Here is a 23,461-nt window from a genome sequence, read left to right as displayed (position 1 = left end):
TCTACTCTCTTTTTCCCCGCAACCTACGTCGCTCCCTCTTTGCCACACTCTCTCGCCTTCACTCGCCTTACACTTCTCGCTTCATCTCCACTCCTTCTCTCACAGCACCCTGCATCTCCTTCTCCTCTTCCATCAAACTCCCACTCTCTTTACACCCCTTTTGTCTCTGTTGACGTCTCAATTCATCCACCCTGATTTCCCTCCTTTTACACCAGTCCTCATCTCCATCTTTCTTGTATGTCCTTATAGTTCATCCATTTTTTTTTTACTTCACTCTTCCCTCATTCCATGTCTCTCTTTCTCTCTCTTATATCAAGAGGTTGCTGGGTTTGCCAACATGGGTGTTGCTAGACGAGGCTCTCAGGATGTTTTTCTACCAGACGGAACAGGATTCTGAGCATCAGCCGCGAGCCCTGAGGCGTCTCCGCCCGAATACCCGCAAAGTGTAAGTCCCACAATTCCCCATGGTAACAAGCCAAAACACAGATTGACTCCTTTAACACCAAGTCAGACGTCACTATAAAGAAATTAGTTTTATATCAAAGGAGACACCAGTTACAAACGTTTTTACTAGTATTTTGCTAGGTAAATGGGAAAGAAGTTCAGCGACTTAAACACACAAAGTCAGTACTTTGTTCGACCAACTTTATTCTTCAACACAGCCTGAGCTCTCTTAGGTAGCTTTTCTTGTCATTTCTTTAAGCAATCTTCAGGAATAGTTCTCCGGGCTTCTTAAAGAACATTCAAAGCTCTCCTTTGGATTTTGGCTGCCTTTTTCTTTTTCTTTCTTTTGTGTTTCTGTGTGCTTTTTTTTTTTTTCGTGTTTCTGTTCCCACACTGCTTCAGTAATGTTGAGGTCCTGGCTCTGGGGAGGCCAGCATATGACTGATGGTGTTCCAGTGTGAGTTTTCCAGGTATGCTTTTACTGCACAGGCATTGTGTTTGGGATAACGCTAAGAAATGAAGCTGCTGCCAATCAAATGCTTTCCCGATGGTATTGCATGGTGGATCAAGCTTTTCTGCATTCATAAATCTATTAGTTTTGATGGGATCCCCAACACTACTTCGTGAAATGCAGCCCCAAACCATGAGAGAGCCTTCATCCTGTTTTAGAGATGGCTGTTTGACACTCACTGTTATACCCCTGTCTGGACCTTTTACATTCATATTGACAGCAATTTGAACAACAATTTTCAAATCTGGATTCATGACTCCATCGATTTTCAATCCACTTCTTGTGTAATTTGGAATACTTTGGTCTTTCCTTCCCATTTCCCTTTCTTAGAAATGAATTCTTGACGGCCTCTCGTCCACTGAGACCATTTCTGATGAGGCTTTGGGGAACAGCAACTGATCAACTGGGTGATCAAGATGGGTCATTGCTTGATTTGACTTTCAGATAAATGGTCCGGTACATGGACTTGATTGACCAAAAAAATAATAATTTCGAAGAACGTTAAGGCCTTGCAGTCTCACTCAAGCGTTCTCCTGTCAAAATATAAAGAAATGTGGGGCAGCCTGAGACTTTTGAACATTTCTCTAAGTACAAAGTATTTAACTGTGCAAAAGGTGTAGCCAGAGTGTATCACGTTTAAAGTTGATGCATCTGCAAATAATGACAAAGGAGGGTAATTGCTGGCTTTGAATGGCTTGCTTTCAAGGCATAAATACCTCTGAAAAAACTGGAAGGTTAAAATGTGGCTTTAATCTGTGAAATTTCAGAAGCATTTTGACTCTTCGAAAAGAAAAATGCCTCATTTAGCTTTGAAAAAAATCTTTTTAGATGAATATAATTAAGATCAATCTAGTGCAATTTGCTCTCTTAAGGAACATGTTTCCTCTTCTCAAATAACTGTGCTTTGAAATGAAAATAATTACAGCAGACTGGATGCAGGTCTTGTATGAATTATATGAGCAGGCAAGATGAAGCTCCAGCAACATCATTTACCTCTCTGAAGATGGAGAGAGAAGAGAATACATTTCCCCCAAAAGCGTAAACCCAGGAGTGCAGATTTCTATAAATATTTAAACTGGTTTTTCTTGCTTGAAGCTATTAGCACTTCAGTGTCAATTCCCCCCAGATGAGATGCACAGGTTCAGGCAAACCTAGGTTCATTTTATGATACAGCTAATCTCATAAACTTGTGTTCTACTTTATGAGTAACTCCTGCAATCTTTGAATGTCTCATGGTCCTTAGACTTGACTTATGTAACTCCTCGTGGAGGATGAAAGGGAAAACATTTTCAAGAATGTTCATCACAAAACCTTTTTAATTCGATAGCTGCTGTTAACTTTGAGTACTCAGTCAATACTGAAGGTCATTTAGACTGCATATTTAATTGCACAGAAATGAAAGCAGAGAGAGATGAAACTTTGTACTTCAATTTAAGTCTTGCAGTTTGGCTTTTGGTGATGTACACAAGGAGATACCAATGCCGGCAGTGAATCAGTGCTAAAAACATGTGATGCTGCTCTTCACCTGAAACTTGGCTTAAGCGCTCCACTTTTAATTTAAAGGTATAAACATTTTGTGCATCTATGAATTCAGGGTCAGTTGACCACATATACCCACAACATGTGTTTTGCTTATATAAGCTTTTACTTCCTCCATAACAATACATTAATAGGCGTTTAGCCCACACACAAATTCAAAATGAATTCACTGAGGGTTGAATAACAGCTTAGATCTCACTGAGCATACGGAGAAAAACTGAAATGCTGCTGCATTCAACACCCAGTTGTCTTGGTTATCATAAATCACATGGAAACTCTTCAACCTTCCACATGAGGCTTAGTCTTGGGTTGGTCATATAGGGAAGGTCTGCATCATCTTAATGCATAATGGACCTTTTTTTTCAGGTCATGACTAAGAGAGCATTCAAAATCCTTTGTATTTATGGCTTTACTATGTTCTTATCAGGAAATATGAAGCAAAAAGCCTTCCAGAGGATGAATTAACTTAATACTTTATGATAATGGCTGTCCATTTAGATGTGGAATTAAAAGGCTTGGCTCCCAGCTGCAAGCAGTCTGCTTTTAAAATGGATTTCTTCTCATAACTGCAAATTATATTGTCATAAATAACATGGCTAAGGTCAGGATGATAGCGAGCGCTTCTGCAAAAAACTGCAGGTATGAAGTAAATCAGTTGAGCAATAAGCTTAGAGAGTTCACTTGTGATGGCCACCATGCAACTTTGCATGAATATAATTGGATACCTAGGAGTCAGCTGGTAGCCAAACAGCTGATGAGTGATTCACTCGTGTCCTTCTAACTTCAGTCATTTATTGCAAGAAGAACTTCAGCTCCCTGCCTGAACTATTTCCCCCAACGCAACGTAAGTCTTTTATCGCACACAACGTGTTTGCTTTTATAGTGTAGATATATTTATAGTATATGATTCTTAAAACTACTGTACACATGTGAGAAATGACAGCATCAGTGGCTGAGAGACAGGCTGATAAGACTGATCATGTAGACGTAGTAAAAACTTGATCTGCTCAATAAATCTGTATTGATTTACTGAAGATTTGTAAAATACAGTATTGTTTTTTATTATTCAAAGACTCAAGGAGTCCTTAAAAAGTAGGGGTCAGTTTGTTATGGATGAGTTTGAGTGTAAGAAACAGCAGTGTATTGATATTGTTAATCAGAGGACAGGTGCTGTCGCTCAAAAAAACCCCCGTAAATATTTGATGTCAAATCAAAGAAGGGTGTCCTGACCTGATGACGTCTCAGCTGAGGCAAGGGCACCTTCATTTGGCATTAACCTCCTGAGACCTGAACTCTTTCATGGCATGCATTTTCAGTTTTTCTTTGCTATTTAGACTGATTGGGACCTGATGAATTTAAAAACAAAGAATGACCCGATTTTTTTGTTTTACTTGATTTTTGTTTCGGAGATAAAAGAGATCCACATAAGAGGACAGTTGCGTTAAATTGTGATAGAACAGTGGCAGTATAATGTCCTCGTGAGTGCATATCAGGCCCTTGTAGAGCAAAATTTAGTATTTTGGTCTAGACAACCCAAAATGTGATGTCCACATATGTGGACGCCAGACCTAGGAGGATATCTCTATCTATAAAGGCTTTTTATCCTTTTCATGTTCTACTTCCTCATTTATAATGGCCTTTTAGACTTTTGATTGGTCCCTTTCCCTGTGGCTGGATTACATCAACAGAAGATGTGGTAAAAGCAGAGTCTCTCAACAGGAACCTTATGCAAAAGCAGACTTTCATTGCTTCTTCTGCTCTTAGATTGCCTGTCTCGGTTTGTATGGCCTTTTGGTTGATTTGTCTGTTGGAACATTTGAAGAAACTGTTACTTCCTTCCTGAAGAATTGCTACATATTTGATTTTTACATGGTCTTTCACTGCCAGTACCTATCTTGCTTCAGTATTCTGCAGTAAATACAGTACCTTTCTGAAAGGCTGGTACTGTGCAACAGTCTCAAGCAAGCTTTCTCGTTTATTTTGATTTTGCTTCCAAAGATTGACATTTTCTTGTAATTTTGTAAAGGGTTTTTAACCAGTAGGGTTTCAAAGTTGTTGGGTTTTTTTTTGGACTTCTTGCTTTTTACTTCCAGTCAAGTCCTTGTACATGACCATTTTTAAAATAATGTTTGATTTTTGCTTTTGGTTCTTTAGCCACTTGACAAAACAGTAGCCTATGAGTCATTCAAGTGTAAAAAAGAAGCCTAACTCAAAGGATGAATCAGTGTTGTGTCTACAAATAACAGAAAACTTCAGCGCTTTGCTATTAGGAGCCCAAAATTCGTTCCCATTTCTTTAGTTTAATCTATAAGAAATGTCACGGGTAATACAGTTTGTCCGACATAGAAATTGTACTTTTGCACTCTCAAAGAATTATGAGCTTTAGTGTGCAGTGTGTCCTTAACAATATTGAGGAAGTAGAAAGAAGAAGTGGCAGGCCTCAAAAACTGCACTGAAAATAACAGGCTTTATGGAGTGATGGATCCAATGTCACTTTATTGGTTTAAATCATCATTAATGTGTACATAAGAGGTCAGGAGAGAGGCACAGTAGTTATTTACAGCCATCTGTGAAACACGGTGGAGGCTCAGTCATGGTTTGGGCTGCATGTCACTCGGTGGTGATGGAAATCTTGTCAAAATTGATGCAATACTGAACGCAGAAAAATACCATCAGAATTTGATCCAGCATGCAGTACGACCTGGAAAGCATATTACTGACAACTCCCTCATTTTTATACATTGTAATGATCCCAAACATACTATCAGTGCAATAAAAGCATACCCGTACAGAAGCCTGAAGAACTATTCCTGAAATGACAAGAAAGAGACAGAGTTCAGGATCTGTTGACGAATAAAAGCGGTCAAACCAAATATTGACTATTAGACTCATTAGAATTTTTATAAGGCATTTCTGTTTGTTTGAATATTTCAATGAATCTCTGCCACTATATCCAAAATAAAAAAAATGCTAGGTGTTTCAGGTATTTTATTTTCAGACATGTTTAATACAAAAGACTTTCTTTGTGCTTGTGCATTGTAACTGCAGTGCAGCATAACAGTGCTTTGACCTAAATGTGACCATACCCACCACGCTCATAGTGACAATTTTAATATCCTTAGCATTCTTAGTTTAGCATGATAGCATGGCAAATGTAATCAAGGAAACCAATTTGTCCAACAAGTGTTGGACAAATTGAAATATTGAAAGTGCTGTATGAAAAGTTTAAGGGCTGCGTGAGTTAAAATGTATATTTGTTTAATAATGTCTAATATTAATACATTATTATTATTATTAATAATAGTGTCTGTTGACCACATATTAACCTTTTATGTGGAATCAAAACATCTGTGTGCTTAAATAATGTGAAAGGGTTTATGGCCCTGAAAATGACACAAGTGTTTTCCAGCATTTATTGACACATTGTTTCCCAGAGTGAGTGTTTTAAACATGTAGTCGCTCCAGTAAGACGAAGAGTCAAATTTAATTATTTCTCATTTTCTTTAAAATGGTTATGGGTTCAAATTAATCACGTTAGATAGAAAAACAGTTATCATAACTGCAGCAGGCTTTTCTCTGTCTTGTCAATTACATTTAAGCTTACTCTAAAGCTTACTGTGCTTTATCATTCAGGCCTTGTGGAGCTGACCAGAGAGAGCAGACTGAGCTTTCGAAACGGGAAACAGCTTCCCAGTTTCTCGATGTTACAGGAAATATCTCTGAAATATGACTGCTGAAATATCTCTTGCGGATTCATCAGAGCGTTAAACTTTGAGGTCACTTCGAGGAATTACTTGTATGCAGACAGTGTTCCCTTATATGGCTTGTCTCTATCCATCTGTGTCTTCTAGGAAACAAGTGAAGTCACAAAAGATGGACCTCTTCTCCTCCCCCAGGGCTGAGGTTGGTGTAATTACTATTTTTTGTGCTGTTGCAACCCACGGAGTAACGACCTTTGTAGTCAAACAACCACGCAGAATGCACCGCATCACCCCAAGAAGCACAATGTGATCCTATAAGCACCATCGGCATGACTGCTTTTCATGGCACACACACACACACACAAACACACACGACTTTACACAGCCGTGGCCACAGAAACCAGTATTTGGTGAAAGTCACAAACTAAGTGCATAAATAAACCCTAAAAAACAGATCCCATACATAAGTGTGCCATCTGATGTGACAAATCAATAATTACGGCGTCTTTTGTCAAATGTTGTGCTGCGCCTTTTGTCCTTCCATTCTCCCTTGACGCTGTTGACCTCATCAATAGTTCCTGCTTCGCTTCACTTCCTTTTTTAATTTCTGTATCCGTTTCTCTTTTCGTATTAACCTCCCGTTCCCACACTCTCTTCTCCTCCCTTCCACACCTCTCCCCTTAAGCATCCCTTAACTTTTGTCCTTTTCCTCGCCCCTCCCTTTGTCTGTCTCTTTCCAAGGTTGCAACCATCTCTCATCCCTCTCTCCCCCCTCCTCTTTTTCACATCCTCTCATTTCCATTCTATTCACACCTTCCTCCCTGATGCTGATGATGGAAAGAGAAACCCATTTATATTCTAAAGTCGTTTTTCTAGGAGCTGTGTGATTTGGAGGTTGTGGAGCGCTTGTGGTTCAGGTGCTGGTGTGCAGATTTGGGCATGAGGTCAGGTCAGAGGATGAAGCAGTTATGACCTGCCAATTAAACTCTCCATGAGGGTAAAAAAAGAGCTTTTATTCTTTATACGGTCAGCACAATCTTGGACTGAATTTTGAACGCACATGCAGGCTTCTACGCTAAGAGAGCTCATATTGGTTTGACTCATTCCCTTTAACCAAGATCACCAGATCCCAAATCTAATCTTACTCCTACTGTGTTTTTTTTAAATAATATTTATCCCTCCAAACCATTAAAACCTTCAAAAAGTGACGAGAGGCCTCACTTTCAAGACTTACAATTCAGAATGATCCTCACAAAAATGTAGCGGGACCCAGATATGCCAATGCTTAGCAGCGAGTCTAAATGGCTATTTTAAAAAAATCAGTTAATCAGTTGAGCCTTAATATTGTTTGCGTGGGAATAGAAATGTTGATAGTACAGTCAGACTGATGGAGGACAGCCCTTCTGTCATCTGGTTGCATTACAGTGTGTAAAAATATCTCATCTCTTGTATGTGTATTGTTGGTTTGTGCAAATTTGCACAGCAGAAATGTTATTCTCATGAGGTAATTTTTGTTTGTCATCTAATCCTAAAAGTTACTTAATTTACCAGCATGTTAAAGGAGACCAGAACCAATAGTTATAATACCTCTAAATAACAAAATTCTACTATTAGTAAAAATGCACAAGTACTCCTTTATTAGTGCAGTTTGAAGCCCACCACAGGCAGTAGATTTTGTCAAAAAATGTATACTCAAATACTAACCAGTACTAAAATTGATTAATGGATTAGGTAGTGATTTGCAACAGTATTGATAAAATTCCATCTTTGCGTCCTACAGCTAGCACACAACTTCACACAGCATGCTGCAGACAGGCAGGTACACAGCCCCTCCCCTCACTACCAGCTGAACACGTGAACAGCTGCAGATCAAACTTGGAGAAGTATCTAAAATTATGTCAACCTAGTTTTTATGAGGAATTTCACAAAGTCATTAAAACACTGGTTTCAACAACATTAAAGTTTTAAAGAGTTATTATAAATGTGAACCTGACTGCACACGTTAATGTTAGCCATGTTAGTGGCTAGTGACTGATTAATAAGTGACAATGTTTAGATTAGAGCTAGAAAGCAAATGGTATCAGTCCTTCCCGTCTATAACCTCAGTGTTAGTATAACAGGATAATACAATTATTTGTGTTTAAAACATGCTATAGTTTTCTTACAGTCACAAATTGAAGCTGGGAAAAGTCTATCAGAAGCTATACAGAAACAGCAGCATCTTAACAACTGATCAGGAACAAAAATATGGAGTCAAGTCACTAGGAGCAGGAAAACAGGAAATAAAAGGGGGTATGGCTGAATACGTTTGCATTATCGCAGTATCTCATCAGTATTGTTTACATTTTTTATCAGCCTCATAATTTTTCCCTTTTTGCTCCACACTATTGAAAGGATCTTGAGAGACTCACCTATTTTCCTCGATTTTGGTATCGGGTTTGAAAATAGTGACAACCCCAGTTTGCACAGAAGCATCAATCTCCTGCTTTTTTTTACTTCTGTGGGGCAAACAATCGGGAAAAAAAGTTGCCTGAAAGGGAAATGAGCTTTAAAGCCGTTTGTTTCAGAACTGTTGAACTGTTAATAAGTTTGATTTACTTTAGTAGCGTCCAAGAAAAACAATGGAAATAAGCATTTTCAGAAAATGGTGGCCACACACTGAAGTGGAGCTTCATGAAAAGATAGTAATAAGACTATAACACATCAGTTACATCAGTTTGTAGCCCTGCGATAGACTGGTGAGCTCTCCAGGGTGTACCCTGGGATAGGCTCCAGCCCCTCCACTGTGACCTTGATATGTACAAGCAGAAGAGAATGGATGGATGGAAGAGTTGTTGTCCAGAATACACATTACACATGTAAAACACATGTATATATCTGTTTTTTTTAAACTTTGTGTTTTGGACATGTATGCCAAGTAGTGCATTTTAAGGAGATTATACTGCGATATTGAAGTATATTTTTATTGAAGTACCTCCAACTTTCAGTACAAAATAAATGTCAGTATAATGTAATAATGTAGGAAATCAAATGGTGATGTTGCAAGTTAGTTAAAAAGTCAAAAAATAATGTTTAAAAATATTTTTTTTTTCAGCAAATATTGTTAAAGGCTTTTTTCTTCAAATCTGTTTCATCTCATACTCAGCAGCAGCATTTACAGCGAAATGAAAGATAATCAAAACATTATGGCTTCATTTCTGTGTTTGTTCACATTTCATTTACTGTCTAATTTACAGAGCAGATTTTTTTCTAAAATCATCGCCATAGAATGACCGTTTCCTTTTTCCATCTTGCGTCAGTATTTTGTGAAAATCACTGGTCACCTGTCCAGAGTGTACCACACCTATAGGACTGGATAAGCAGTTAAGAAAACAGATCATGTGTGGCTTTATTTATTTATTTTTACCTGTGTCCACCTGAAGTGTCTCCCTTTGGCTATATCGCACCATTGTTCCATTAATTTCTCTGAAGCTGTTGAAGCAAGTTAAAGTTGTTTAGGGATAGATTGAAATATTCACAGCTGACATAATAGCAGCACTGACTAATAGCTGAATCGATCCACTGTCAGCTAATTTGATGAAGCAATCATTTGTAATACTTTGTAGAGAGAGACACCTTTGCTTGGTTGTGTAAGCGGCTATGTCTGCACAGTATGGAGTCTGTAATATGAGTACATGTCCTTGAACTCTGTGTGCTATATCGCCTTTCAAAAGCATTTAACTTTACTAACCTTGCTCAACACAGAAAAAAGGATGCAGGCACACACATTGCATTTCTCTCTGCACACTCCAGTGGTCTTTTATTTCCAAACTAAAAGAAGCAGCTCCATTTTACTCTCTCCTCTTCTCTCTCTCTCCCCTCTCTCCCACACAAAAGTAAAACACTGGTGTACTCTACTCATGAAGCTGCCAGCCTACTCAACATTTATTTTAGCTTTCTCTCCTTTTCTAGCTGAAAAGCTTATCCTTCCTCTGTGCGTTAGTGTGTGTTGGTGTGTGTCCTGCTGTGTGTTTCCCAGCTCACCAAAGTGGCTGTCCAAACAATGATCAATGGCCAGCCTGAGCCTGATGGATAAGAGCAGAGCGCAGCATTTGTCACAGCAGAGCCGGTACAAGTGTTAGCGTTTACGCTGCAGCACTTCTTTCCACTCCACTTAGTATTAGCTCAGGCTTAGCCCCCAAACACTGCTATGAGTAATTGTCAGCTGTAGTACTATGAGCTTCAGACAAGGTCAACGGGACAGGCTGCTCGTGGTTAGGAGGACTTTAACGAGGCAGACGCTGGTGGCATGATTTGGCTGATCTGAAAATTGAGTTAGGGAAAGAAATAAAGATAGATAAATGATATAAAAAAGGCAAAAAGATATATTAAAGAATCACAAAGGGTGGAAAAAATATCAATAAAACTAAAAAATGAATAATCAAAGAGGTACTTATCGAGGGATAAGACAGTTAAGGCAGAAATTACAATTTTAGATGAAAAACTGATTAGGAAGTGTTAGTGCTTATCTTCACTGGCAAAAATGTGACCATGTAACATAAATGTGTTAAAGTAACCAAGAATTTATGAGACTTGATTCCAGACACTAGAAAATATCAAAGCGCCATCGTGTCATAGAGCAGGTTTTATCAGTGTGCCTGTGCACAAATGTTTATGTACAGATACAGTATGTGTTGTGTTTCTTCCTGTTAGATGTAGGCCATCTTAGATACTGTAAACAATACGTTGAACAGTTACTTGATTGTGAGCCACATGTTAACGGTGAGTCACAGCATGAAAATCAAAGTTCTAGCAGTTCAGAAACCATTACCTCGCTCATTGTCACCATCACTCGCATCAATCTAGTTTTGCATCAGTGGAAATCTGTTGAAAGTCGAAAAACGATCTACGCTTTGAGATTCAAGGTCTTGCTTGCAAGTGCAAGTGCAAACATTGTCTTTAACTTATGAATGTGTTGATTATTTGAGAAACAGGGAAAAAAGTGTTTGTGCATTACTAACAAGCTTAAAGGTCAATTTTTGGTGTGACCTCCATTATTCTTTAATGCAGCCTGAACTCTCCTCAGCAAATGTTTTTATAATTTGTCCAAATAGGCTTCAAGAATAGTTCTCCAGAACATTTCAAATATGGATTTATCACTCCATACGAGTGTTGTCTCACTCCTTCCTTTAGAAATGCCAAGTTTAATAATAGCTTCCACCTTATTAGTTCAAAAACATTATTTTATGCCAGTCAGACTGTGCTGTCTTTGGCATTTTCCATAGAATTAACTTCAGAAATGGGGGAAAAAATATTTGTGACTTGTTGCTAATAACAAAGTGCCTAAAGAATCAATTTCTAACTGGTTCTTTGCTAAGTTTGCTGTGAACACTGGTTCTTCTGTTGAGTTGCAGTGTTTTGTTATACTTAACAAATTAATAAAAAAGAGAACTTTCCTCTGAGAATAGTTAGGTACAAGGACTGGACTGAAACATGAATGAAAAAGCAGCCAATGTCCAAAGAGACACTTTGAAAGACCGTTAGAGACCCTCGAGAACTATCGCTCAACACCAAAAACAGAGTCTGTCTCATTGGAAGCAAAATATAAAGAAATGAGGGGTGTCAACTTTTTCACAGTACTATATACACACTCAACCTCTGCAACCTGTGTCCATTCTTATATGTATAAAAAGACATGTTTTCTACTATAATCCTTCACCCCAGGCCTTCTAGGAAATGGGGCATCCATTTAAAAAAGACACTTCCATTAAGCATCATCCTCCCTATTGCCACGCTAACGAGCTGAGGGTTTAACAAGCTCATTAAGGCGGGGTCAGTGAAAGACTAATTGTACTGGATGATTGCCCCTGTGGCTTTCTGAACCCAAGGGCTGTGTGACTACTATTAGAGACCAGCTTTTCGCTGTGCAGTGTACCAACACCAACGTACGATAATGAAAGTAGCGTGTGTGTAGACAAAGACGAGACTCTACGGTCTTATAGTTTGCTTTGCATGGCTGTTGAACAACAAGAAATGACACAGAGAAGGACATCAGGAAGTCTTTTTTTCACCACTAATGTGTCTTGTGATACATTAGGAAAGACAGATTTTAAGGGACGGATGCTTTCAGTTTTGCCTCTATTGATGTCACTGCTGGGGGGAGGAGCTGATTCCTTTTCTTTTTGTGAGGAATTTAATCTTAAATGAATGCTGGAATAAGACAATGGGCTAATAGAAGAAAAAACTACATGTTTATAAATGTATGAAAGCTTACTTCCTTAAGGCTTACAGTCTTTCTAAAATTCACTGTACTGGCCAGATAAAGAGTCCAGTGGTCATTTTGTTATGGTGTTGTATGGCAGACACTCTTTTTGGGTGATTTGGCATCACATGATCATAGTGTCATCACATTGCTAAAATCACCTCAAAGCTCAGCTCTGCTAATGATTGCTGGGGGCTTGAACTGAACCCCTTTTGATTTCCTCCTGTGTGCCTCTCAGGATAACATTGAGGACAAATTCTTCCCACCCAGCTCCCATAAATGTTAACAATGACCAACATCACCATCATAAGATTTATTGCATCTAACACTTAGTCATATGTCTATGCGCAGCCCAATCTTACCAACAATGAGAACTTGTAGTTTACACTCATCAAGCTAACTACTTGATTAGAAGGCTAAATTATTAATGGAGACGCAGAGGGACATAGTTTAAAAACAGAAAGGAGTCTCTGGATGAAACAGGCTGAATCAGAGATAAAGGGAAAATGACAAGTAGAAGTAAAAGGAGAAAGAGGCGGAATAAAGCTGGCGCTGCATTGGAGAGAGAGAAAAGAGGTGCAGAAAGATGGGGAATTGGTTTGTCACATCATATTTTGTGTTTGTGCTACAGATACCAGCTTATCATCTCCAACACATTGTCCCATCATCTATAAATTACAGGCAGCGGCGGGTCAACGCTGTAATAAAAACAGCGTCTGGAATAATGCATTAAAAATAGCAGCCCCAAATTCAAAGCGCACGTGTCCTCAGGGTCAGGGTAATCTCATCTGGATTGTTAATCCAGCCAGCTCCCTCTCTCCCCAGCTTCATTAATTTGCCACCAGTCTGCGTCTCATTTTCTGTGGACACACATGCAGCACACACGTGCACTCACTCACACTCACACTCAGATTTGGACACAGACACAGAAAGTAAAATTCAGGATTTACACACCAAGTTTCTAATGCAGGCTATATCAGGTGCGACCAAAAGGCTGAGTGATTGTGTCTGTTAACACTTCAGTGTAGTCTACTTGTGGATAGCTCATAGCTTCTGGTGCTCGCACTGGTTTTTAGATTCATATTACCATCTCTGTATGTGGTTAACTCAAGTTGATTGGTTTCTTGCTGTTTAAAAAGGAATACTGGGATATTCAAGTATACTATATACTTACCACAGGAACCAGTTCAAAACGTCTTGAACCTGCAGTAATATTTTTGGCCACTTGGGGGAGTGCAACAACATGCATACTCCATACAGACCATAAAGAAGAAGCTAATTTCAGCTGCTCCCTTGTCACAAGGGTTCAACACAGCTTTTTGACCAGGATGGCCCCAAAGGGGATTTGTGTCTCTGGCAGGAGTGTCGCGCACGCCATGCGAACATGTCAAAGCTAGCATGTTAGTAAACAGCTGCTTTTACACATCCAGTAGACAACACAGCGTTAGCATTTATTGTGATTCTTGATTAAAGCTCCATTCACTCAGGTATTTTTTAAAACGGGGATTTTCAGCTTTCGTTTGGAAAAAATGGCCTCATGAAAATGCAAAAATCCAAAAACAAACAAACAATATTAAGAGCAGGCCAACAAATATAAATCTAACTGAACAGAAATCTTGGCCAATCATATGCTTCGAAACATAATGAACTGGTGTCAAAAAGAACATAAAGGCACCTTTGATGTTGCAAGACAAAAGTTTCTGTTTCCACTACATGAAAGGGATTCATAACATCTCCATTTTCAATGACCTAAATCATAGTTTACGTGTGGAGAAACAGCCAAAATGCCTAGAAAAAGATCACAGATTAGCTGGAATTGGTGATGTTACTTGCAAAGCACCAAATTTAAAAACCAAACATGACAGACATGAACCTCTCTCAGTGTGTCAGGAGGATCAGGTTGAACACATAACTGGAAATCCTCCATTCACTTATGTCAGAGAGCTGCACGGATGGTGTGCAGGAGGCAGCACATGTGACACATCACTGTGAATTTACAAGAGCGTTGCCTCTGTTGTCCACACATGTGCTCAATCTTACATCCCTCAGCAGCCTAGTTCTCACGTCCTGTCAAATCATGAAGTATGAAAAAACAGAGATTCCCTACTCACTCGCTGTCTCACTCCATCACTCACTCACTGCCTCCCCCAGCACCGTGCCTCTGCTTAACTTTAACTTTTCTTATCTCCTCCTCTTTTTCCACCTCTTCCTCCTCCTCATCTTCACCTCCCTCCCACTGATGTAACCGCTCTGCATTCTTTTTTCATTCGCTCCCAACCTCTCTGATTCTCCAAATTGTATTTGTTATTTTTCACTCCCTCATGTAATGGCTTTCCTCCCATTGTCTCTCACTCTAACCCCACCACCACACCAGCTCCCTCCCTCGTCCCCTTCCCCATTAGCATTCACGCTCGTGTGGGGCGTGAATGCTAATGGGAGTGCGCGGTACACCAACAAGATTAATACAGAACAAGTATTAGTAAAAGATTATTGTAGTTTGAGTGTGTGCATGTTTGTCGTTGTGTGTGTAATAGGCCGTTTGTCATCTGTGTGTTTGAGGAGTCTCTTAGCAAAAGGATGGGAATAGGTGTAGAGCCCCGGTAATGACTCTACTGAGTTCTACTTAAAATGCAAATTCAACTTTGGGAGGCTTTTATTCCACACGCACTGATGCAGACTAGGACAGTCGAGTATCTAGCCACCCCTTCATACACACACACACACACACACACACACACACACACACACACACACACCTTTACATTGCAGTGTGGCGCCTCCTCAGGCTGTATAACTTTTGAGTTTTCCAATGTCCTCATACCAGCTTTTGACTTCATCCTACACACACTCACGCTTGTAGAAGTGACTACAGACACTGTATATCATATGTTATGTAAACGGTGCCACATGCAGCTATAGTACATAAATGTTTTCTAGATTAGAAAAAATAGGCATCTATAAAAATGGTTAACCTTGGATGCAAGCGTTTGTCACACTTTTATTTCTGATTCTCAAAATTCCATAAATATATAATAGTTGTTACTGGAACTGATCCTCAGCTGCAGCGTTAGCTCGCACACACACACATGTAGAGTTTGACAGGCTTACACATATTTACCAGTATCAGCAAGAACACTGCTACTTCAGCAGCCCTCCTTTCCTCATTCCTGTGCTTTATTTCTCTCTTACACAAACATACCTTAAAACTCTTCTTAGACTCACAACTTCACTTTCTTTCTATCACATATCTTTTCTGCTCAAAAATATTATCATCTTCAGGCTAATTTTTGTTCTAGCGTCCCTTCTTTCTCTCGCTCTCTCCTCTCTTAATTATACACATGCAAAAAGTGTCTTACCCGTCATTGTTCCTTCTTTGTGTTGAATCCGTATGCTCTTTTAAATCGCTCCTCTTTTCTCTCACTGACTTTGTGTGTGTGTGCGTGCGTGTGTACTCTCTCTTTTGTGGTGTGTATGTGTGCGTGTGTGTGTTTCTCAGGCGATGTTTGACTTTCGCGGCAACAGCAAGGCGGAGTTGAACCTGAAGAAGGGAGAGGTGATCTTCCTGCTGCGACGAGTCAATGTCGACTGGCTGGAGGTAAGAACGGAGAGAGAAAGAGGGCGAGAATATGAGAGGGACGAGAGAAAGAGAGAAAGGTGGAGAAGGAGAGAGGCAGCGAAAGAGTGGGAGAGTGGAAGCCTGAGAAAGCTGGATGGAGAGTGAGAGGGAGGGGTGGGAAAATAAAGAAGAGGTGGAGGTGGAGATGAGATGGAAGAAAAGAAGAGGAGTTTTTTTTTTTTACGTTGAAAGAGGTGGTGTCTTCATTGGGAGTATATTGGGAAAAGTGAGGAATAAAAATAGAAGAGCTAAAGATCAGAGTGGAGCAATGAAGAGAGATGGAATTAGGGAAACATCAAGAGAGGGAAAATGAGCAATACAATTATGAAGAAGAGTGAAGAAGAGAAAGAAAGTAATGGTTAAGTGATGGTTGTCTGCTTTTAACTTAGTAGATAAAAAATAGGCAGGATAAGAAAGTAAGGAGAGCAGAGAGAGACTGCAGCCTAAATAAATGCACACACATCCACTTTCCAGTTGTCCAGCACCTCTTCCAAAAGATGGACAAAACTGATGGACAAAAGACTGAGATATTTTAGTTTTACACACATCTCAGTCCCGCAGACTGTTCTAATGTTTGCTGTGTGCACAGATATATTCCAGTAAATATACGAACATGTATATTTATATGGAATTATATTTTGGCACTTGTGCAGTCAAATTCCTCAAAATCAATAACCCGCGCGTAGAACTCAGCAGCTAGATGCACAAAGAAGCCATTGTAGATGCGAGTGTCTGCTTGGCGAGCGTTGCAGTAGAATCATGCTCTTACAGGCAGCTCTGCTCTCAAAGCTGAATTCACTCAAATCAAGCTGACTGAAAGTCAGCTTGATTTGTTTTGAGGGCAAAAAGGAATGTAACTGGTAATGTAATTGCCCTAATGTAATTGGTAAACAGGTTATGCAATGATGTCATCCAAGAGGTCACAAAAGACCCTTAAACAACAAAAAGGAGCATCATACCAACAGTAAAATATGGTGCTGTGATGGTCTGGGGCTGTTTTGCTCCCTCAGGACCTGGAAGACTTGTAATAACTGAACCATGAATTCTGCTGTTTACAAACAGTCATCTGTTTGTGACCTCAAGCTGAAGTGTACTGGAGGATTCTGCAGCAGGACAATGACTTTGGAGTGGCTTAGTCAAAGTCCTGACCAGATTGAGATGATGTGGCATGACCTTAAAAAGGTGGTTCATGCTCGAAAACCCTCAACTGTGGCTGAATTACAACAATTCTGCAAACATGAGTGGGCCAAAATTCCTCCACAGCACTGTAAACGATTCATTGCCAGTTATTGCAAATACTTCATTGCTATGGATGGCCCAGTTATTAGGTTTAATCACTTTTTAACGAAGGGTCACGTAGGTTTGGATTTTTTCCCCGTTATATAATTACAAGCACTTTCATTTATGAACTGGATTTAGTTTGACTTGTGTTATCTTTGTCTAATATTTAAACTTGTTTGATGATCTGAAACATTTAAGTGTAACAAACATACAAAAAAACAGGAAGGGGGCAAACACGTTTTCAAACCACTGTACCTCCTTACAAACACTTCAGTAACTGATCGCTGCGGTCACCTGTAGTTTTTATGGAAGCTGCAGCTGTGAGGAGTGTCGCTGAAACCTCAACATTCACCTTCAGTGTAAAAGTAAAAGTGTCCTTTGAAACTTATTGGTTTAAGGAGGAAGGCACAACTTTTACTTTAAAGGCTGAGGACCCAAATGTGGTTGCTCGTTTTCCTTTTGTTTTGCTTTGTTCATTTGTCTCTTTTAACAAAAAGCACAACTTTATTGGTAATAAAAGTACAACATTGAAGTCCATAGATAAAGTAAGATAAATCCTGCAGTATGAGTGACACAAGGAAACACACTCGAATAGTAAACAGTGTTTGCAGACAGCTCTGTGTTTTCCTTGTAAATGATAGGCAATCCCTGCCATCCGCTTGTGACCAAAGCAGTCGTGTGGATGTTTTTGGTGCAGAAGACTCCTTGCAGTGGATTTCACCTAACAACAGCCAGTAAGCTCTAGGACAGGGTTGGGCAACTCCAGGCCTTGAGGGCCGGTGTCCTGCAGGTTTTAGATGTTTCCTTGATCCAACACAGCTGATTCAAATGGCTAAATGACCTCCTCAACATGTCCTGAAGTTCTCCAGAGGCCTGGTAATGAACTAATTATGTGATTCAGATGTGTTGACCCAGGGTGATATCAAAAGCTTGCAGGCCACCGGCCCATCGAGGCCTGGAGTTGCCCACCCCTGCTCTAGGAAGCAATCGTGAAACTGTCATGGGATTCACACGTTCTTCTGTCGTACAGATACTGTTAGACCCTACACTGTGGAAGTGATTTGCTGGTAACACATCGCTTTGAAGCTAACAGCTGTTTGCTTGCAGCTTTTCTGGGTTTTTGTTTCATAGGTGACCCTTTAACACAGGGGTGGGGGAACTCCAGGTCTCAAGGGCCGGTGTCCTGCAAGTTTTAGATGTGTCCCTGATCCAACACAGCTGAGAGAGTGATATTATACCCCTTTCGTCAAACTGAGTGATTATGACCCCCCTAATTGATTTATGACCCCTAATAAATTATTCATGAGCTCCGGAAGTAATTAAATTATTCATGAGCTCCGGAAGTAGGAAGTAATTAAGTAATAAAAATATGATATTCATAAAAATATAATTGATTATTTAGAAAGTTTCTTATATATCAAAAAATAGCATTCTTTTATTTCTTTAAGCAATTAAAATTTTTTTTTATTTTTTTATGCTCAAAAAACGCCATCTGGTGGCGGGTCAGTGTGTGTGTGTGCGCGCGCCCGCGCGCGCCCGAGGCTGTGTGTCTGGGCGCGCGGGGGCGCGCCCGTGTCTCCGGACCGTGCTCTCTCGGGCTCCGTGCTCATGTGTTTAAAAATGTATTAAACCATATTAAAATTGTTTAGTTAAACTTGTGCTTTTGTAACGTTCAGTATGGCCACAAACACATGCTGCATGCCTTGGGGGAAAACTTTATTTCGATTTATATGCATTTGTAGATTTAGAATAAAACTCATACTCAGAAAAAACTCGCGATCCCCTAACCCTAACCCTCCTTAGAAACATAAGCAGGGAAAACTCCTTAAAAAACCCTCCGCGTTTTCTCCAAAACCCTACAATAACTTGTTAGGGTATCCCCTCTATTCCCAAAACCTTATATTCCATAACAGGGGAAATCCTGAAAAAATCCTTAGTCTTTTTTCTCAAATTCAGCGCCCCGCGGCTCCCTTCATGCTCAGCCAAACAAAGCCAAAACTCCTTTTAAAAAATTCTCCGCGATTTCTCCAAAACCCTAGAATAACTTGTTAGCTACCCCTCTATTCCCCCCCCAAAAAAAGCGCTATAATCCAAAAACATTGGGAAAGCTCCTTACTCTTTTTTCTTCAAAAACTTCCCTCTTACTAGCAAGCTCTAAAATTCAACGCACACTCTAAGTTCTACCTCGCTCTTAATCTCCGATCCACAACTTCTTGCAGAGCACAATTTTTTCCTGCTTGTTCGCTCCCCGCTCTGCTCCCGAATGCGCTGCTTACCTCGTTCGAAATTTGCGCCGGAGACCAACTCCCCCCCTTACTTCGCCCCGCTGCCAATTATTGCTCTGGGGATTTAGCAGATGAGCTAAATCATGTGTAACATGTGAATTTCCTGAGTGTGGCATTAATAAAGTCTGTGTCTATGTCAAAGCTGACGTTTAAATTCCTTTTTAAATTTACCAACATTTCTGATTTGCGGTTAAGACTGTGACATGTTTTCACCATTTGAAAGCCAGAAGAGTGATCACTCTTGAAGCCTGGTTGCTGCAGAATACTAGGACTACTAGTACTAGTTCTAGTACTACTGCTACTCCACAAAGTACATTGTTCAGGAATTTCACAAATTTGCTTACGTCTAATGTGTTGGCTTACAGGTAAACTTGTTTTGCAGGTGGATAGGATGAAAACTTCCAGCATCACATAATGTTTTCCGATCAGTAGGTTTGGAGTAAAAAAGAACTGGACATATATTTGTCTTCTTTGGGCTACTTTTATGTCAAGAAAGTTAACTTATTTAGAACTGTGATCAAGGATAACACATAAACCCTTGCAAATGTGATGGTAAAAGAGTCTAACATCTAGGTGTTACATGGTGTTGCAGGTGATAAAGATCCATAAACTACTTCCATTTGTTTAGAGGTGATTGCCAGTTTTGTTGGGATTTTTAGAGATACAGAGATCCTGTTCTGCTTTACTTAAAAAAAAAAAAGGATTTTCAGAGCTGTTGATATATTAATCAGTGTTCATAGAAACACGGATCAACCCTGTTTTGACAGTGAGAGTGTTACATTGTGACAGTTTCCATAAAAGTCTGCAAATTCTCTGAACAGGTAGCCATGAAGCAGCCATTTTTTTAAAAGATTAATTAAACTTAATATTATTTGTATGGCCATATCACAACAACAGCATAGCCTTAAACCAGGTTTGGAGTAAAGAGAACTGGACATATAGTTTCTTTTTTGGGTTACTTTGAAGTGAAGAAAGTTAACTTGTTTAGAACTGTGATCAAGCGAGCCTCACGGCATTTCAGGCAACCTCAGGCCGGAAACAACATCCGGTCACTCGCGGTCAAAATCCACGCAGAGCTGGTGTTTCGCAGGGATCAGGTTAACACATCTGGGTCTAAAAATATAAAGAAAAACAAAAAGAGTTTTAAAACACGCAAACTAGCAAAATATCAAAGGAGCATAACATAACAATAACAAGATGATATGAGATACCCGATGAGGCCATGATAGGTGATGTAGACATGTAATGTATAAACTTTTACGGGAGTTAAAAGTGGAGCTTATATATATTTTAAAGTGTATTGTACGTGGGATAGGCTCCAGCGCACCGCGCGAGCCTGAGAAAAGGATAAGTGGAGGCGAATGGATGGATGGATGGTGTATTGTACCTGTTACAAACCATTGTGATATTTATTTATTTTTTTAAATGAAAGGATTGACAGAATGGTAAAAAGGAAAATGCAAAAATGTAGTTAGAGAGGAAGATTAACACTTACCGAATGATATGCGGATAAGGAAAGAGACGCAAGTTGCTGTTGAAATCGGCCGCTCCCTATGCGAACTCGCAAGCAGTCTGAGCGGTTCCAGTTGTTGATATGGCTGAAGGCAGGGGTCTTCTGGGAGCTCGGGGGTAGTCTTAACCTGAGCGGGAGATCATAAAAATCGGACCTGGAGCGGATTGGCTAACCGGGGTGCGAAGGGAGCGGTGCAATAGTTATGTGATTGGCAGCGGGGCGAAGTAAGGGGGGGAGTTGGTCTCCGGCGCAAATTTCGAACGAGGTAAGCAGCGCATTCGGGAGCAGAGCGGGGAGCGAACAAGCAGGAAAAAATTGTGCTCTGCAAGAAGTTGTGGATCGGAGATTAAGAGCGAGGTAAAACTTAGAGTGTGGGTTGAATTTTAGAGCTTGCTAGTAGGAGGGAAGTTTTTGAAGGAAAAAAGAATAAGGATTTTCCCTGTTATCGAATATAAGGTTTTTGGGAATAGAGGGGTAGCTAACAAGTTATTCTAGGGTTTTGGAGAAATCGCGGAGAAATTTTTAAAAGGAGTTTTGGCTTTGTTTGGCTGAGCATGAAGGGAGCCGCGGGGCGCTGAATTTGAGAAAAAAGACTAAGGATTATTTCAGGATTTCCCCTGTTATGGAATATAAGGTTTTGGGAATAGAGGGGATACCCTAACAAGTTATTGTAGGGTTTTGGAGAAAACGCGGAGGGTTTTTTAAAGAGTTTTCCCTGCTTATGTTTCTAAGGAGGGTTAGGGTTAGGGGATCGCGAGTTTTTTCTGAGTATGAGTTTTATTCTAAATCTACAAATGCATATAAATCGAAATAAAGTTTTCCCCCAAGGCATGCAGCATGTGTTTGTGGCCATACTGAACGTTACAAAAGCACAAGTTTAACTAAACAATTTTAATATGGTTTAATACATTTTTAAACACATGAGCACGGAGCCCGAGAGAGCACGGTCCGGAGACACGGGCGCGCCCCCGCGCGCCCAGACACACAGCCTCGGGCGCGCGCGGGCGCGCGCACACACACACACTGACCCGCCACCAGATGGCGTTTTTTGAGCATAAAAAAATAAAAAAAAAATTTAATTGCTTAAAGAAATAAAAGAATGCTATTTTTTGATATATAAGAAACTTTCTAAATAATCAATTATATTTTTATGAATATCATATTTTTATGAATATCATATTTTTATTACTTAATTACTTCCTACTTCCGGAGCTCATGAATAATTTAATTACTTCCGGAGCTCATGAATAATTTATTAGGGGTCATAAATCAATTAGGGGGGTCATAAATCACTCAGTTTGACGAAAGGGGTATAATATCACTCTCTCAGCTGATTTAAATGATTAAATGACCTCCTCCTCAACATGTCTTGAAGTTCTCCAGAAGCCTGAAAATGAACTAATCATTTGATTCATGTGTGGTTTCAGGGTGATATCTAAAACCTGCAGGACATCAGCCTTTCATATGTCAATTAACAGTATTCTTCATTGTCATTGGTAGTTGCTTCAGTTATTCACCTGGAAGTTGCGAAGAGTTTATCGTGGGTCCCACCAACTTCTCCTCACCGGCACTTTTTCCACCTGCAGTCACTTAAATAATCAAATGTCACTCACTTTCTCTTGTCTCTTGTTGCCCCGTCGCTTCAAATTGCTTCCAGCGTGTACACAGTTTTGAGGATTGCCACTGGTCTCTAGACATGTGTGACAGGAGATGTGTAAATGTAAACAAAAAACAGAAAACAAAGAAAAACCGCGAACATGGCAAGCCATGACAGTGTCCATGTTTGCAGACTGTCATGATTGAAAGACATGCACATCTGCCTATTTGTCGATTTATTTATTCCTTTATTATTTGGTCTGAGTATGTCGAAATCTGAAATGATAAAGAAATGATGTGCCAGGTTTGTAATATGTATCCACTAGTATCCACAAAGAGTTCAGCCCAATCTGAGATCTAGAATAACAACTATGAGCAACGGACCTGCTGCTTTACAATAATCTTTTGATTTGGTTTGATTTATTTGTCTTTTACATATTTTTAAAATGTTTTCACTAGGCCTTTTTTTAACTGCAGAGGATAAAGAGCCAACTCTGTGGCAAATCAGAGTCGAGTAGTCCAGTCAGTTAAACTATAATGAAAACAATCATTTAAAAAAAAGATTGACAACATCCTACTCAGAATCAGCCTACTACGGTGACCACAGAGTGCCTTCCCTGGTGTGATTGGAGAAGCTCTGCTCTAGTTTTCACTGTTTGTATGTATGAGTCGTGCACAAGTGGATATTTTTATCTAATACTCTGCATTTTTTTTTAAAAAAATGCAATGCTGGA

The 23,461-nt window shown here is 39.7% G+C and overlaps 2 protein-coding genes across 3 annotated transcripts in view; one reads left to right on the top strand and one right to left on the bottom strand.

The window, feature by feature from the left end:
• The window catches only part of pvalb7 (parvalbumin 7), a 45,490-nt gene extending 29,408 nt beyond the window's left edge, over nt 1-16,082 (bottom strand). Inside the window, exon 1 of the mRNA XM_086294964.1 lies at nt 15,793-16,082. Coding sequence (XP_086151090.1) covers nt 15,793-15,799 — 7 coding nt within the window. The 5' untranslated portion in view covers nt 15,800-16,082. The remainder of the gene's footprint in view (nt 1-15,792) is intronic.
• Nucleotides 1-23,461, top strand: part of ncf4 (neutrophil cytosolic factor 4) — a 43,446-nt gene that overhangs the window by 10,923 nt on the left and 9,062 nt on the right. Inside the window, exons 5-7 of one of the 2 annotated variants that reach the window (XM_086294962.1) lie at nt 216-445; nt 6,346-6,397; nt 15,933-16,031. In XM_086294962.1, coding sequence (XP_086151088.1) covers nt 216-445; nt 6,346-6,397; nt 15,933-16,031 — 381 coding nt within the window. The remainder of the gene's footprint in view (nt 1-215; nt 446-6,345; nt 6,398-15,932; nt 16,032-23,461) is intronic. The other variant, XM_086294961.1, reaches the window with a different exon arrangement.

The sequence above is a fragment of the Aulonocara sp. 'chitande type north' Nkhata Bay genome, linkage group LG6 (assembly GCF_057382095.1).
Source record: "Aulonocara sp. 'chitande type north' Nkhata Bay isolate Kocher_YH1m ecotype deep benthic linkage group LG6, A_spYH_male_GT1.1, whole genome shotgun sequence".
NCBI lineage: Eukaryota > Metazoa > Chordata > Actinopteri > Cichliformes > Cichlidae > Aulonocara > Aulonocara sp. 'chitande type north' Nkhata Bay.
Note: the sequence above shows the minus strand (reverse complement) of the source record. Positions and strands in the feature narration are given on the sequence as shown.